Source organism: Triturus cristatus, chromosome 3_1 (assembly GCF_964204655.1).
Source record: "Triturus cristatus chromosome 3_1, aTriCri1.1, whole genome shotgun sequence".
NCBI lineage: Eukaryota > Metazoa > Chordata > Amphibia > Caudata > Salamandridae > Triturus > Triturus cristatus.
The window spans coordinates 300,178,081-300,192,498 of record NC_140583.1 but is presented as its reverse complement, the minus strand read 5'-3'; the positions used below and the strand labels follow the sequence as shown (position 1 = coordinate 300,192,498).

General features: G+C 46.3%; 1 protein-coding gene across 1 annotated transcript in view; it reads right to left on the bottom strand.

Moving 5' to 3' along the window:
* GRAMD2A (GRAM domain containing 2A) overlaps window positions 1–10,485 on the bottom strand; it is a 503,088-nt gene extending 492,603 nt beyond the window's left edge. Inside the window, exon 1 of the mRNA XM_085643959.1 lies at window positions 8,396–10,485. Coding sequence (XP_085500085.1) covers window positions 8,396–8,424 — 29 coding nt within the window. The 5' untranslated portion in view covers window positions 8,425–10,485. The remainder of the gene's footprint in view (window positions 1–8,395) is intronic.
* Window positions 10,486–14,418: the final 3,933 nt, after the last annotated feature.

Here is a 14,418-nt window from a genome sequence, read left to right as displayed (position 1 = left end):
TTAGCAAACCGGCCTGTCAAGTAGGTCGATAATGTATTCCTGCACAGGGTGTGCCCGCTTAATTAGTACATCGCAGGACCATGATAAGCCGTCTGCCCCTCGTACCGGCTCACAGACTCCAAGTCCCACTGGTGCCCTCGCGAAGAGTCCACATTCTTAGTAGGAAAAAGCCAAAGGTGCAAACATCCTCCTGGCTGGATGAAGAGTTCAGAGAGTTGAAGAAAACCAAAGTCGAGGACCCAATAGAGGAATTCTTCAGGAGCAAGGAGTCAGGATCAGCAAGGGGCTGTCCCAAACACAACGGCATAGTTCGGAGGCGCGATTAGATCGAAGGCAACCATCTCTTGATCATTGCCCACAGAAACTATGAGAGGAACAGTGATGCAGACGCGTGTGGTGACACAGCAGCAACTGTGCAGACTGGCCCTGAACCATGGCCGTCGATCAGAGACGCCGCACAGAGGTCCTGTCACTCGTCACAACACTCTCCATTTGTTCTACTGTATATCAAACGCGGCTGCCTTTTTTCAATTTGTTCTTTATATTTAAATCACTTGTGCCGTTTTCCAAATTCAGATTTTAAATGAAATTTTTCCAAATGAAAGCACACAGGCGTATCTTTGCTAAGGTGAATACCAAAATGTAATTTACCCTATTTATTTAGCCCTGAGGCACACGCATCGCTTGCAACAGTCTGCATACTGTGAATGAAAGGAGATACGATTTCCAGTTTTGGAATGACTAATTAACACAGACATGGCAAATTACATAACAACACCTACGCCATATTAGATGGAATGATGACAGCATCTGACCCGGATCACATGAGAAATCACAAATGGCCGTCGGGCATAAGTGTCATTCGTGATCTCAATAACTCATCTGTTTGTAATAATTACCACAATAACTCGTTATTTATACAGCGCTTTGTACAGAGCTTCTATCAGCTCCACACACTGTAAATAACAGCTAGTGTTATTGATTAATGTTGTTGCATTTGACTGATGGGAGCCTGAGTTGGCCTTGCAGGTCACATGTGAAAGCAAACGATACCTCTAACAGTTTGCTTTCACACTCTTTAACAAGTACCAAATCCACCACTAATCACAATTGAACTTGAACATGCCTTTCCTTTACCCCGGGGAAGGCTGATTGGCTTTGCCTAGATTTCTTTCCTGTTGGCCATGCTGCGCGGCATCAGCAAGAGATGTGTTTGGCTGATGCGGTATAGCAGTAGTTTTTAACCTTTTGACCTTTGTAGACCCCCTCTTAATCATTATTGAAACCCGGGGAACCCAACCAAAACATTATTTAAATCCGGGGACCCCCCTGAGTCACTGCTAGAATCTGGGGATACCCACCTAAGCATTTTCGATGACTTGACCATCATTCACAAAACAAATACACAAGAGATTTTGGGGCTCATTTATGAGCCCCTGCGTCACTTATGCGCCACCGGTGCGTCACTTTTTGTGACGCACCAGTGGCGTAAAACATGCGCCATGATGCGCCATATTTACAAAGTGACACATCTACCTAGATGCGTCACTTTGTAAACCCCTGCGCTACATTATACCTGCGTCAGGTATAATGTATGCAGGGTGGGCGTTCCCACGTAAGTATGCATCGTAGAAGTGACGCAGTGAGATCTACGAGATTTCACTGCGCCACTTCTAGGGTGCAAATGCGTCAATATCTTGCGCCTGCCTCACAGCAGGCGTAAGACTGACGCAGGCCCTTTCACATGGGGCTTGCCCCATGTGAAAGGACACATTGCTGGAGTTGCATCACTTTTGTGACACACTCCAGCAATGCGTCACTTTTGCGCCTACAGATACGTCAGAAATACTGACGTATCTGTGACTCCTTGCGACATGATGCGTCATACTGTAAATATGACGCATCATTGGAGTCGCAGGGAGGGCGCAGTGAAAAGTGACGCATCACTGTTTTCACGCAGTGATGCGTCACTTTTCATAAATGAGGCCCAAAGTATTTTATTTAATTCACAAATATAAAAAATCATATTTTTTATTGTAATGGGAAGGAAGGATGGAGCTTTTCTTAACTGAGTCCACTCATTGTCCATAGGATATTCTGCACTTGCACTGCTCCCATTGATCAATCTGAGGAAAGTAACTTATTGTTAGCCTCCAATTCCAAATTGCACCACACTTACAGAACATTTTCCATTTTTAATTTTGCTTCTTTATTAATCTGTTAATACTCAAGTTGCAGTCCCCCTGAGTAGACCTTGCGGACCCCCAGTGGTCCCAGGACCACAGGTTAAGAACCCCTGCTGTGTAGCATTGCCAAAAGGCATTGACGGAGCCAATGGGCTCTAAAGATGAGACCTCTTGGCTTTGCCAACAGTTGCCTCTTCTGTGGCCCGTTGACGTTGAGTTCATATCCAGTGTGTTGATTTAGGTGTGTTGTAACAGTTTAATTGCTTTAGTGTTTCATCATGTAAGTAGTTTGACAAGGAAGAAGGGTTAAGGATTAATGTAAGGTTTAATTACCTGTAAACCACATGCCACAAACCACAAACCACGAGTCACATCTTCCGGCCACAGTACGTCCGGCTCACTCTCTGGAGATGCCACCATCAAGGGGGCAATATGGAAAGCAAATTTAATAATTTGGGTGAGGCAAAGGTGTCTGTCAACAGATAGAGCCTTATCTCTTAAAATTAGGTACCAAGGAGAGGAATTGGGGGCTTGATGGAATACAGGACTACCTGTAAGCGATATATGCATTTTCCACCATTATGTTTAGAACTCATTCCACTCCGAAGAGGGGGTCATTGTCCCTGGAGGGCGAAACGAGAGCTCCCTCTGTGCTGGTAGGCCTGCATAATGTCCTAGCGAATTGCGACAGCCTAGACACCAGATGACAAGACACAGGAAGGGGTAGCTGGGATTCTTCTGCGCGGCTCTTGTACACAGGTTTCTGATTGACAAAAAAAACACTCACCCAGGTGACCGATGGGTCGCCTACTATAAAATGGTGCCCAGCCCTCACCAGACTGACCAATAACTTCATTATCCACACCACCCCAGCCCCCTGGCCCTGAGCCAATTAGCTCCTATTCTGCCTCTTTCTAAGGATTCAAAATTAGTGTTTTAAATGGGCAGGGGCTGTCAAGTACTGAGTACCTGCATTTCTTTAATTTGAAAGGGAGAGTACCTGCACTTCTTGACACTGCTTCAATCCAATTAAAGGGAGGTTACCTGCGCTTCTCAGGAGCAAACAGGTACTCCAAACAGTGAGTATGTGCACTTCTATAATTCCATTTAAAGCACTGTTAAAAGGACATGGTTTGCAGAAGTGCTTTTTTAGGTCTAGCGCTAGCCAAGATTTTTTAATACAATTATATGTATAATATACTTACATTAAAGGGGCTTTCAGCCACCTCTCTTAACCCATTGGTCACCTGTTGTGTCATTCACATTTTGTTTCCGCCCACTACAGCATTCAGCATGGGGCCTTGGGTCATCCTACTTCAGCCACTGGTTAACTTCACTTTGGATGACTAGATTTAGGGGCATATTAATAAGGGCTTTATCTCCGCTTTTTTGGCTTTAAAAGCGGAGATAAAACTATCGCCCTATTTACAAGAGGGTGCTAACATGCATATTCGCATGTTAGCACCCTTTTTCCCGACACCTCCCTTTGCATCTCTAATGAGATGCAAAGTGGGCGTCACTGGGCAGTACAGCCTTGCAAATACTGCTGATGTGCACATCGCGATGTTTACGAGGCTGCCCCAGCATTTTAGCAGACGTTACGTCTGCTAAAATCCTGACTTACCCATCCCTAACATAGGGGATGGATCATGGTGCTACGACCACAGGGTCGTATCAGCAAGGTTATCGCCCTTTTGCAGGGAACATTGCTGGAAAACCAGCGATGTTCCCTGCAAAACGGCGATTTCCCCCGCTATCTCTGGGATTTTTATCGCCCTGGAGCAACGCGTTGTTGATAATGCGCTACCAGGGCGATAAATTACAGAGATAGACGGCGATGAATAACAAAGCGCTACGCGCGCTTTGCATTATTCATCGCCGTTCCTTGGTGATATGCCCCTTAGTACTTTCATAAGAAGCACATCCACACAAAAGGCAGTTCCCTTCGGGGCCAGTGCTTTTGTTTTTACTTTATTATTACTTTAGTGTTGCATTTGCTTGTAGAACCTGGTGTGATAGCACACACTTTCTACCAGATGAGAGCACAGGGTACATTCCTGACTCCTGCCAATGCTGCTGTATATTGGTTTGAAGTTCCTTTGTTTATCTGCTGCTTTTTTATACCATACCAGCAGCTCACATGAACTCTGAATATAAGCTCTTGAGTGTGCTCTACCTCTGCAACTCTGTCTGTCGTTCTTTCTGCCCTTCTTTCTTTCCCTTTGCTTCTTTTGCTCCTTACTTTCTTTCCTTCTTTTGTTCTTTCTTTCTTTCTTGCCTTCCCTTTTCTGTCTTGCCTTTGTTTCTTGCCTTCTTCTTTCTCCATCTTTTCTTTCTTCCTTTTGTTCTTTCTCTCTTTTCTCCCTCTTTCCTTCTTCCCTTTGTCTTTCTTTCTTTCCTGTCTTCTCTTCTCTTTTTTTTCTTCCTCTTTCTTGCCTTCCTCTTTCTTTCTCTATTTCTCTCTTTCTTGCCTTCCTCTTTCTTTCCCAAACACAAGAGTCTCGTAGTCAATGCCAGATAAATTGGCTTTTTTAAGGTTTGTCAGCCAAGACCTTTTTGATTATACTAAAATAATGTTAATAACATATAGGGCTTTTCAGCAGACTTTGTCCATTAGTCTGTGGTTGTGTCATTCACATTTTTTCTGCACCCGCTCTGGCATGCATCAAGGGGCAATGTGCCAGCCCACTTCAGACACTGGATGATTTCACTATGAGTTACAGCTTGTTGCCCTTTGACAAGAAGCACGTGCACACACAAAGCACTTCCCTTCAGTGCCAGGGAGTACTATGGCAATATGAGTCATTTTGAGACTAAAACAAAAATGTTGCTTTTAGCCAATGCTTTTGTTTAGATTGATAAGGGCCTAGCAGCGTCCCGAACAATAAAGTTCTGCAAAAACCATGACAAAACAAGAAGTGCAAAAAGGCTGGTGACCAACGCCAGACCTATTGGCTTTGCGAATGTTTGTTTTATTTGCCAGAGGCTTCATACAAGAAGTACAGTAACTCAACATACTCCTCTATAACAGCGTTATTGAAATCCGAATTGAAGAAGTGATTGGTTCGGTCCAGGCGTGGGCGCTGCTCTTTGTTAGGGCTGGAGGGTACACGGGGGGCTGGGTCTGACAAACGTGCACTTTCACTGGAGCTAACCAGAGTTGGGGGACGGTCTATGGGGTTGGGGCCGTTTCAGGATAACTGAATTGGAGCATCTCTATAGGACACGCCGTGCCCACAAACCTCCCCAATGTTTGTATAAACAGGAATGTCACGCTCAAGTTTCTTTGAAAACAGATACTCTTTTACCTGCTCTTGCGAAGCTTATCGATGAGCTAAAAGGGGAAGAGAAGCGCCCATGTTGCTATAGGAGAATGCTCCCATTCGGACCATCACCTGCCAATCACAATGCGTGTTATAACTGTCAGCCTCAGTGTTAATAAACCCTGGTACCACCAGCTGTTCAGTCATCACCATCGAAATGTGCAGCTGTTTATTCATGAATACAGCCTGTTACTAAATATTCCCCGAGTGGCAGATGCAATAACAGCTGTGCACGGAGATGCTAACTTGCCCAGGATTACACTGTGCATAAGAAGGTAAACCGGGATTACGTTCTTGGATGCCTAGACCCAAGGCTGGCAGCTGTGCTGGCCACGCCCTTACCTACACCCTCGCATTGGAGCTTCCACTGGGGCAAACCATGTGCGCATTGATGCTCTGAGATCCTGAGGTATGACCCCCCCATTGTGCGCTCCTTCGAGGGGCCCGGGTGAAATGGAGATCGCAGGCCCATCCCCAGAAGTTCACTAATGCTCGTGACTGCAAGAGACTCTGCTGGGCGAATGGGGAAGTAGCCGGAAGGTTTGTGGGTAGGTAGGGATGATTTACATGTGTCCCTTCTCTCATATGCATGGAGTCGGAAGTATGGGAGTGATCCTTGCCTTGCCTCCTCTGTGCTCTCTCTTTCGGGCTCCCCTGCCATGTTGCTCCTCTCCATAATGTCCCCAGTGGACCCACCGCACTCTTTTTCCTGCTCACTCCAGTACTCCCCATCGCTTGCTCATTCACTTATTCACATTTTGAAATGCTCTTTCCTGCTCCCTGCTACAGGCTCTGCTGTCATACTGCCCACTTTGACAGAGTCCGCCAATGACAGAACTCACTCACTCACTCACTCACTCACTCACTCACTCACAGCAGCTCAAGACACTGAGATCCTGGGGCAAATGTATTTGGGTCTGTACCCTTCCTTTGGCCTCGAGCATAGGGTTTCACTGTAGGCCGCCTAGGGTGAGGCCCGCGGCTCTAGTAGCCTAGTTCAGGATGTGCCTCAGGGGTACTCCGAGGGCGTGTCTCTTCCAACTCCATACTGTTACCCTCCCGGGCATCAGAGCATGGGGGGCGAGTGCTTATTAGCACTCAGATGTAACTCCTGCCAACAACCCCCCTTTCAGCGTATGGGCCCCAAAGCCAGGCGAATGTACCAATGAGCAGTGGCATAGGAAGGGGGTTGCGGTGGCTGCGGGCCACCCCAGGTGTCATCATTGAGGAGGGTGATAAAATGGCAAAAATATGTGTAACTATTTTAATAATTTCAATGTGGGTGGGGAGTGGGATGAATTAACTGAGGGGGTCTCTCAAAGGGGCGTAGCCGATATAATTAAGGCTTAAAAGCAATTAATGTGAAAATCTGTAGTTTAGTGTGCTGCCCGTCTGGTATTTTGCCACCTCTGTCATTACATCCAGATATATAATACAGCAAGTCACATTACAACAAGCCAGTGCTATTGGCTTTCTCAATGATTGTTAGTTGCATAGCATAATTAAGCAACAACCATGGCTTTGTAGTAATAGCACATTGAAAATGCCTCTGTTCTGAAATGGTGAGTGTAAAAGAACTACAACGAATCTCTTTGAGGTTACATCAAAGGCAGTGAAGGGTGGCACTGCGGCAGAGTTAAGATTTATATTTTGTTATCCTGAGGAATGGAGAGCCCGATAGGGACCCGTCTCAGCACCAGTTTGAAGAACTGCCGGGGCTGAGCAACGGCAAGACCCGGCCCACTTAAAGCGCTGCCTCTTCCACTCTCTACCTATGGCTTTCTGGCCCTGTTCGTGCTTCTCCTGCTCCTACTTTCCTGTCCAGGCAACCCGACCCCATTGGTTGGCTCCGAATAACGCACCTCCACTCACCAGCCAATGTGGTGCAAGCATTTTGGAGACGAGCCTTCTATTCCTAGGCCCCTCCCTCACTCGCTCTCGTCTGATCCCTCCTTCGCTCTCTCGCACCAAGATTGATGCAGAGTTACTCGGTGCGATCCGAAGTCACAGCTGGAACGCACGGCCCTCTCTTCACTATCGGTTGCATGTCAGGTTCTCCCATTGCAAAAATAACATCTGGCAGAAATATTGTGCCCATGATACCGCTCCCAAAAATATACTCCCGCTAGGTGGGGATTTTCTGATATTAACTCTAATAAGGTGATTTTTTTGTGAAGGATAATTACAACAATTTTAGTCAGACAATATTTAGGTTACAATATTGGGGTATCATACCTTCCACGGTGCTTTGTAATTTGATGTTTGTGGTTGTGGGGGCAGTTTGTCAACAGACCACCAATTCGTTGAGTGCACGGCTTTGTGATATTTTTGTGTATTTTAAGAAATAGACACGGGGCATCGTTTGTAAAAACGAGATGCTCTCACACAGGAGGCCAGAATGAAGCAAAGACGCCTTTAGGCCCTGTGGCTCACATACTCATCTTCAAAAATAATTAAAACCTCAACAATAACACTGACGCCCAAAATGTGTAAAAAATAAAATAAAAAAAGAAGGAATTTTCCATTAATGCACCCAGGATCTGGGACAACATCTGTGTATCCTCCAGGGCCACTTCAGCCCTGCTCCAATTTAAGGACCAGCTGAAGACACACCTCTTAAAAAGAACCTTACATCACAATGTATGACAGCTCACCTCCACTCTCGGAACCCAGATCCACTCTGTTGCATTTTGCCTGATGTTGCACTACAGAAACACCACATACATACAGAATGTAAGACATTGTCTTGTAGACTCATGCGCGCACTCATATTAACCACCAATACAGCGAGCCCTCAAAGCCTTACAATCAGAACGCTCTTCTCAAGAAAGAACTGAGCCTCCATCACCACAGTAGCCTTAATACACACTGCCAGAGCTTTCTTACCTGCTGAGGTGAAGATTGTTGCCATTCATTGAGAGTCCGACTCCTCCGCGTGCCCCTGGGATGCCAAAGTGGATCCTCCAACCTGTTCTTGAGCTCTGGACGTCCTCCTACCGTGGCCTGTAGGGACACCTGGGTGGGCCAGCATCGGCTTCCCCCAGGTGTGTCCAGTTGCGCCTCTCGATGGGTTACCTTGGACCCAAGGGAGATTCACCCTGCTGGGCGTCTTTGTCTTCTTGTTCCTGTGCTTGTTTGGTGTTGTGCTATTGAGCAGAGATTCATGAGCGATTCTCATTGAGGTTCCTGGTGTATCCGCTGACTCTTCTCTCTGGGTTGTTTGTTGTGGTCCCAAGGCTGCTCTCTGGGATTCTGGCTGTGTTAGTCACCATGGTTCTCCACAGTGCTGGTGTTGGACTGCCTCTTGGTGCTCTTCCCTAATATTCCTGGTGTTACTGTAAGTGCTTGCTCATCACTGTGATGTTTATTATGAGGGATTCACAGTCTTTCCATGGGTACTAGTTGCTACTTTCTCACTAGCTGCAAATATCACAGTTCCTTATCTCAGTGGCGTTCCCACGGCTGCTTGTTACTGGCCTCGCAGGTTATCTGCTGGTGCTTCTCTGCATCCCTGGGTGCTAGCTGCTGATATCCCAGAATCTCACAGTGGTTCCTGACACTGATGTTTTCAGGGGATCCCTGTTCCTCGTTACTGATACCCCAGGTTTCCCAGTGGTTCTTCTTATTTCTTATTGTTTCCCTGGGGGCTTGTTTCATGTGTGCCACATTTTCACATAGTCTCCTGGATATTTCTGGGGTATTTTGGTCTATCCCTGGGTTCTAGTTATTGATATCCCAGGTTTTCCAGATAGTTCTGTCTATGGATTTCTTGGTGTATATCTATCTCTGGATGTGTGCTACTGATATCGGAGTTTATAGCTGAAGTACTTCTCCCAGATATTCCCGGTGTATCCTTTGGTACTTGTCATTGATCCCATGTTTTCCCAGTGGTTCTTCTCATGGCCATTCCTGGTGTACCCTCAGGTGTCAGTTACGGAAATCCCAGGTTACCACTGATTTTACTTATAGTGCTTCTCATGTATATTCCTGGTGTATCCTTGGATGTGCGTTACTAATATCAGAGTTTATAACTAGTTCTTCCCGTATATGCTCCTGGTGTATCCCTGAACACAGGTTACTGGTATCTGTGGTAATGGTAGCACTGCTTACGGATATTCCTGTTGTATTTCTGGGTACCTGTTACTTATATCCCAGGATTTCCCAGTGCTGCTTCCCACGGATATTCCGGATGTGTCCTTGGGTGCTCCCTACGGACTATTATAGCTTTTCCAGGTGGGTCTTCGGATGGATATTTCTGGTATATCCCAGAATGCGCGGTACCAAGATCCCGGGTTTTCCTGGTGCTTCTTCTCACAGATATTCCTGGTATATCCCTGGATGCGTGGTACCAAGATCCCGGGTTTTCCTGGTGCTTCTTCTCACGGATATTCCTGGTATACCCAGGATGCGTAGTACCAAGATCCCAGTTTTTCCCGGAGCTTCTTCTAACGGATATTCCTGGTATATCCCTGGATGCGTAGTACCAAGATCCCAGGTTTTCCCGGTGTTTGCTCTCACAGATATTCTTGGTATATCCCTGGATGCGTGGTGCCAAGAGATCCGAGGTTTTCCCGGTGCTTCTTCTCACGGATATTCCTGGTTTATCCCTGGAAGCGTAGTACCAAGATCCCAGGTTTTCCTAGTGCTTCTTCTCACAGATATTCCTATTGTATCCTGGACCGGTAGTACTGCTATCCCAGGTTCTTCCGGTGCTTATGCTCACGGATATTCCTGGTATATCCCTGGGTGAGTGTTAATGATATCCCAGGTTTTCCCGGCGCTTTTTTCACAGATATTTCCGGTGTGTACCCCTGAAATCTCATTTCTAGTGTCCCATGTTTGCACAGCAGTTATTCCAGGTGTATCCCTGCGTGCCCTATACTGTACGTGAGGCACGTTGCCTGTAGTTGGCCTCAGTGCGCTGCTCCCTTCTGTTCCTCCTCTGTGTAGCGCTGCTCCCCCTCAGGAGTGAACTCTCCAGGCCCTCTCGGTCCTGAGAGATGTAGCAGCGCTGAGTCCTTGCCGCCGGCTCCCGGCTCCGTGCTCTGAGAGCGCGAGGGATTTACCCTTCTCCCAGCAAACGCAATCCTCTTACCTGCGCGCCCTGCCCTACATCCAGAAATCTCCCCACCCACGTCCCTGGCACCGGTCAAATCCCCGGCTGTCCCTGGGCCCGCTTGGAGGAGACCCCGTGTGTCCTTGAAACCATTCCTTACTGCTACTGTGAGGGCAAAGAGCGGGAAGACGGCACCATGGAAATGTAAAGTGAAAAAATAAGATGCCAGCAGGCAGACGGCCTCAACGCACAGTCAATCATCACGCGATTTTAATCCCACTGCGAAGGCAGAATCTAAGGGAATATTTAAGATCTAATGACTGGGGTTTCACGGTATTTTTTCTCTGTTTTGTAGGGCGATAAAATGTCGCCTTTCAAGCGCTTCAGCGTAGTTCATATATTGGAGAAAGAGGGGAAGTAAGGGCCGGTGCTGGAGGGATTGAGGGGAGGGGGAAGTCTAAATATGTGAGTAGGAGAGTACGGGAGTAGAGTTGAGGTACAAAGCACAAGGACAGATTTGCACAAATGCTAGAGTAATCCTGTAAAAATATCGATGTGTTGCATATAAACTCCATTTAGCACCGGGAGTGCCGCTGAGAACTGGCCAGTTAATGCGCGTGCAGTTCTGCGCGTGCACAAACCCGGGTGCAAAACTGCACAGTTGGTGCCAGTATTCACTTCGGGAATGCCTTGTTCATCCACCCCACGGCTCGTCCTCCCCAAACGCTACATCTGTCCCATAATCCGACTAATCTATTTGAAATAATCTCTTTACCATATTTAGAAAAATGCGAGGTCTTGCAATCCGATTAGAATCCTCCTGTATGAAATGATTTAGGGCAAAGTACAGCGATGAAACAGCAAGCTCCTTTTCTCAGGTTCAATTGTGGCAAAACGATTATGTTTTCTTCAAAGCATTGTTATAAATTGTAGAATGACCGAAAATATTAATATGACTCACTCTGACGCCCTTGGAGCGTTGTTCGCGCCAATATACAACTTAAAAAAAAAATAAACCTGTGTAGTCTGGAAGTATTGAATGGAGCGCGTTTGTGTATCGGGATCAGGTGTAGTACCCTGTGGTGTGGTGTGAGTTCTGTGTAGGAGGTTAAAGATGAGTCTGGCTGCCAAGTTCTGGATGGTTTGTGGTCTTCTAGTGGTGATCCCAGCATAGAGGGTGTTTCTATAGTCCAACCTGCTGGTGATAAGCGTGTGAGTAACAGTTTCTCTAGTGTTCCTTTGGAGCCATTTTAAAATCTTCCCAGCATGCCCTGGGTGTAGAAGCAGGATGCAATGACATTGTTGACTTATGAGGTCATGTCCAGTTTGACTTTTTCTCCATTTGCACTCCAGTTGCTTGCAGTGGAGTTTTGTCAGCCTGGGTTCCTCTTTGTACCATTTGGCCTGTGGTCAGTCTCTTGCTTTGGGTTGTGCTTAAGGGGAGCCAGGGTGTCGGTGCATGCAGTGATCCAGCTGTTAAGGTTTTTGGTGGCTTTCAGCAAGTTGCTAGGGTGCCTGGTCCGCTGCTCGCAGCAGGTGGAAGCCCGCCTCTCTTCTGAGATGCCGTACCTGCTGCAGTTCGGGTGGTGGTAGGTCTATGATGGTTTGTGATGCATTTGCTGAATCTGACGAGGGCGTCTCGACCATAGTTGTCAACTTGCCAAATGTGATGTTGCTGATTGAGGAGAAAATTGGGTCCAATAGGTGTCCAGCAGAGCAGGTGGGTTCAGTAACGTACTGGGTGAGGCCAAGGTGTCCAAGGTTTTCCAGAAGGGCCGTAGAGTTTGGGGTGGTGCAGGCTTCATGGTGAAAGTTAAGGTCTCTGAGAAGGATGACGATGCTGGCTTTGATGATGAGGGGTGCGAAGAAATCAGTAATGTCACTGGTAAAATTGGTGGGGGGTCCTGGTGGTCTGAATGCGAGGGTCCTGCCCAGGGAGAAGTTGGCTGTGATGTGTTTCTTGTACATGAGGAGTTCCAAGTAGCTGGCAGGGGTGGCCGTGTAGGTGATGCAGCTGATGGTGTCTTTGAATGTGATGCTCAAGTGCTTTACTTTTTCTGTGTGAACCAGAAAATATTGGGCTGTTGCCTATTACTGTTGATGCTGTTGTGACCTCATGAGGGAAAGGGCACGACTGCTGCATTTGCTCTGGCCTATAATTATCACTTGCCTGAGAAGATATACAAAGAGCAAAACATTGCCTTAGTAAATACCATTTGAGCTCTTATACAGAGAGAACTTTAGCTGTCTCGCCAACATCATCATAATGTAAAAAAGAATCATAAATAAAAATACATGTATGCACACATAGAAGGATTTCAGGTCTGCACTCTTTGTCCATTGATCTATTCACCTGTCATTCACATTTTGCTTCTGCCCACCGTAGCATACAACATGAGGCAATGGCTCTGCCCACTCCAGACATTGGCTGTATTGCACTGTGAGTGACATTATGGTACCTGCTCACATCTTCATATCCATCCAACAAGATGTGTATGTCAGTGGTCAGGGATGGTGGATCAAAACTTTACCTTTTCTTTCCATTTCTCATTTTTTATTTTTTAGTCATCCTTGTGTATTTAAATTATGTCTTCCAGTTACAGTTATTGAATGTCAACAGTACATTTTTTCCACCATTAAGAATCATATTGTCTAGTGCTGTGCCTTACAACTAAAAGGGTTTCTTTATCTGTGTTAAGAGCATTTGTCACCTGGGCAGCACCCATTTTGTTTAATTAAAAATATATGCAACAGTTATTTTTTTCACCTTTTAGGCAACCACACACTTTTTTCTACTTTTTCTTTTGTTTCATATGCTTGCAATGAAAAAAACACAGCACCAGCTTGCCAAGGCCAGAGTTATCGGTTTTGCCAATGCTTGTTTCATTTGTTTCCTAATACTTGTTATTCTGTATTTATAATGAGAAAAAAACAATACTGCGAGCAACAAAATGCAAATAGCACAGAATGAATAAATACTTACACCAAGCATACATTAACTTAGGAGCTTGGACGGTTCCCGGGCCACATCCTCCTCATTGACACAGTCTCTGAATATAACTTGCGGAAACGAGGCAAAGTTGCCGGCTGGGTATGGAAAGTCCTCTGCTCCCCACGACCATCTCCATCTCCCTGGTGGCACTGATGATGACTCCTGTCTGCCTCCCTGTGCTTGTTATCCTCCTGGAGGACACTTTTGTGTGTACAGATCAGTGCCTGTTGCAGAGCTGGATTGGCCTGCTTTGAGCACACACCCCCATCTCCTCCCACACCTTGCCTGATTTTACTCTTTTAGTGTTTTCATGTCAGCACCAAATGAGAGGTGAAGAGCCTGGTGGGAGGGTGGGATAAGAAAGGTGGAGACAGAAGAGGGAGGGAAGTCTTTGGATTTACCACTGGGGGCGCCAGCTGCTGGATCTCAAACATACTTAAGGGCAGTTTTCATCTTAGCTAGATGACAGAGCGACTGATACATAAACTGTGCTCCTCTGTGAGAACCAGTGCCCTGGGCGTGTGCCCATGCACAAGGCCAGCCCTGGGGGGAGGAGGATCTATTTAGCAGGAGACCTTTCAGACCTTTATTGCAACAAATATGATGCATTAGAGAGCTAATGGCTTTGTTATCACAGGTGAAACCAATAGACAGACTCTTCCTGACTTTACCACACTATGTTATCCCACGGACTATATTTTATCTCTACACTTCGGTCCTGTCTTGGGAGTGCCTAGGGAGAGGTATTTCAATAGGCTAGTAAACATAGAGCTCCATGAACCATACAAACTGATTCTTTGTAAAAAAAAAAATCCTTTGTGATCGCAAAGCCTGAAAATCGCCCTCCCAAAAAAATACATG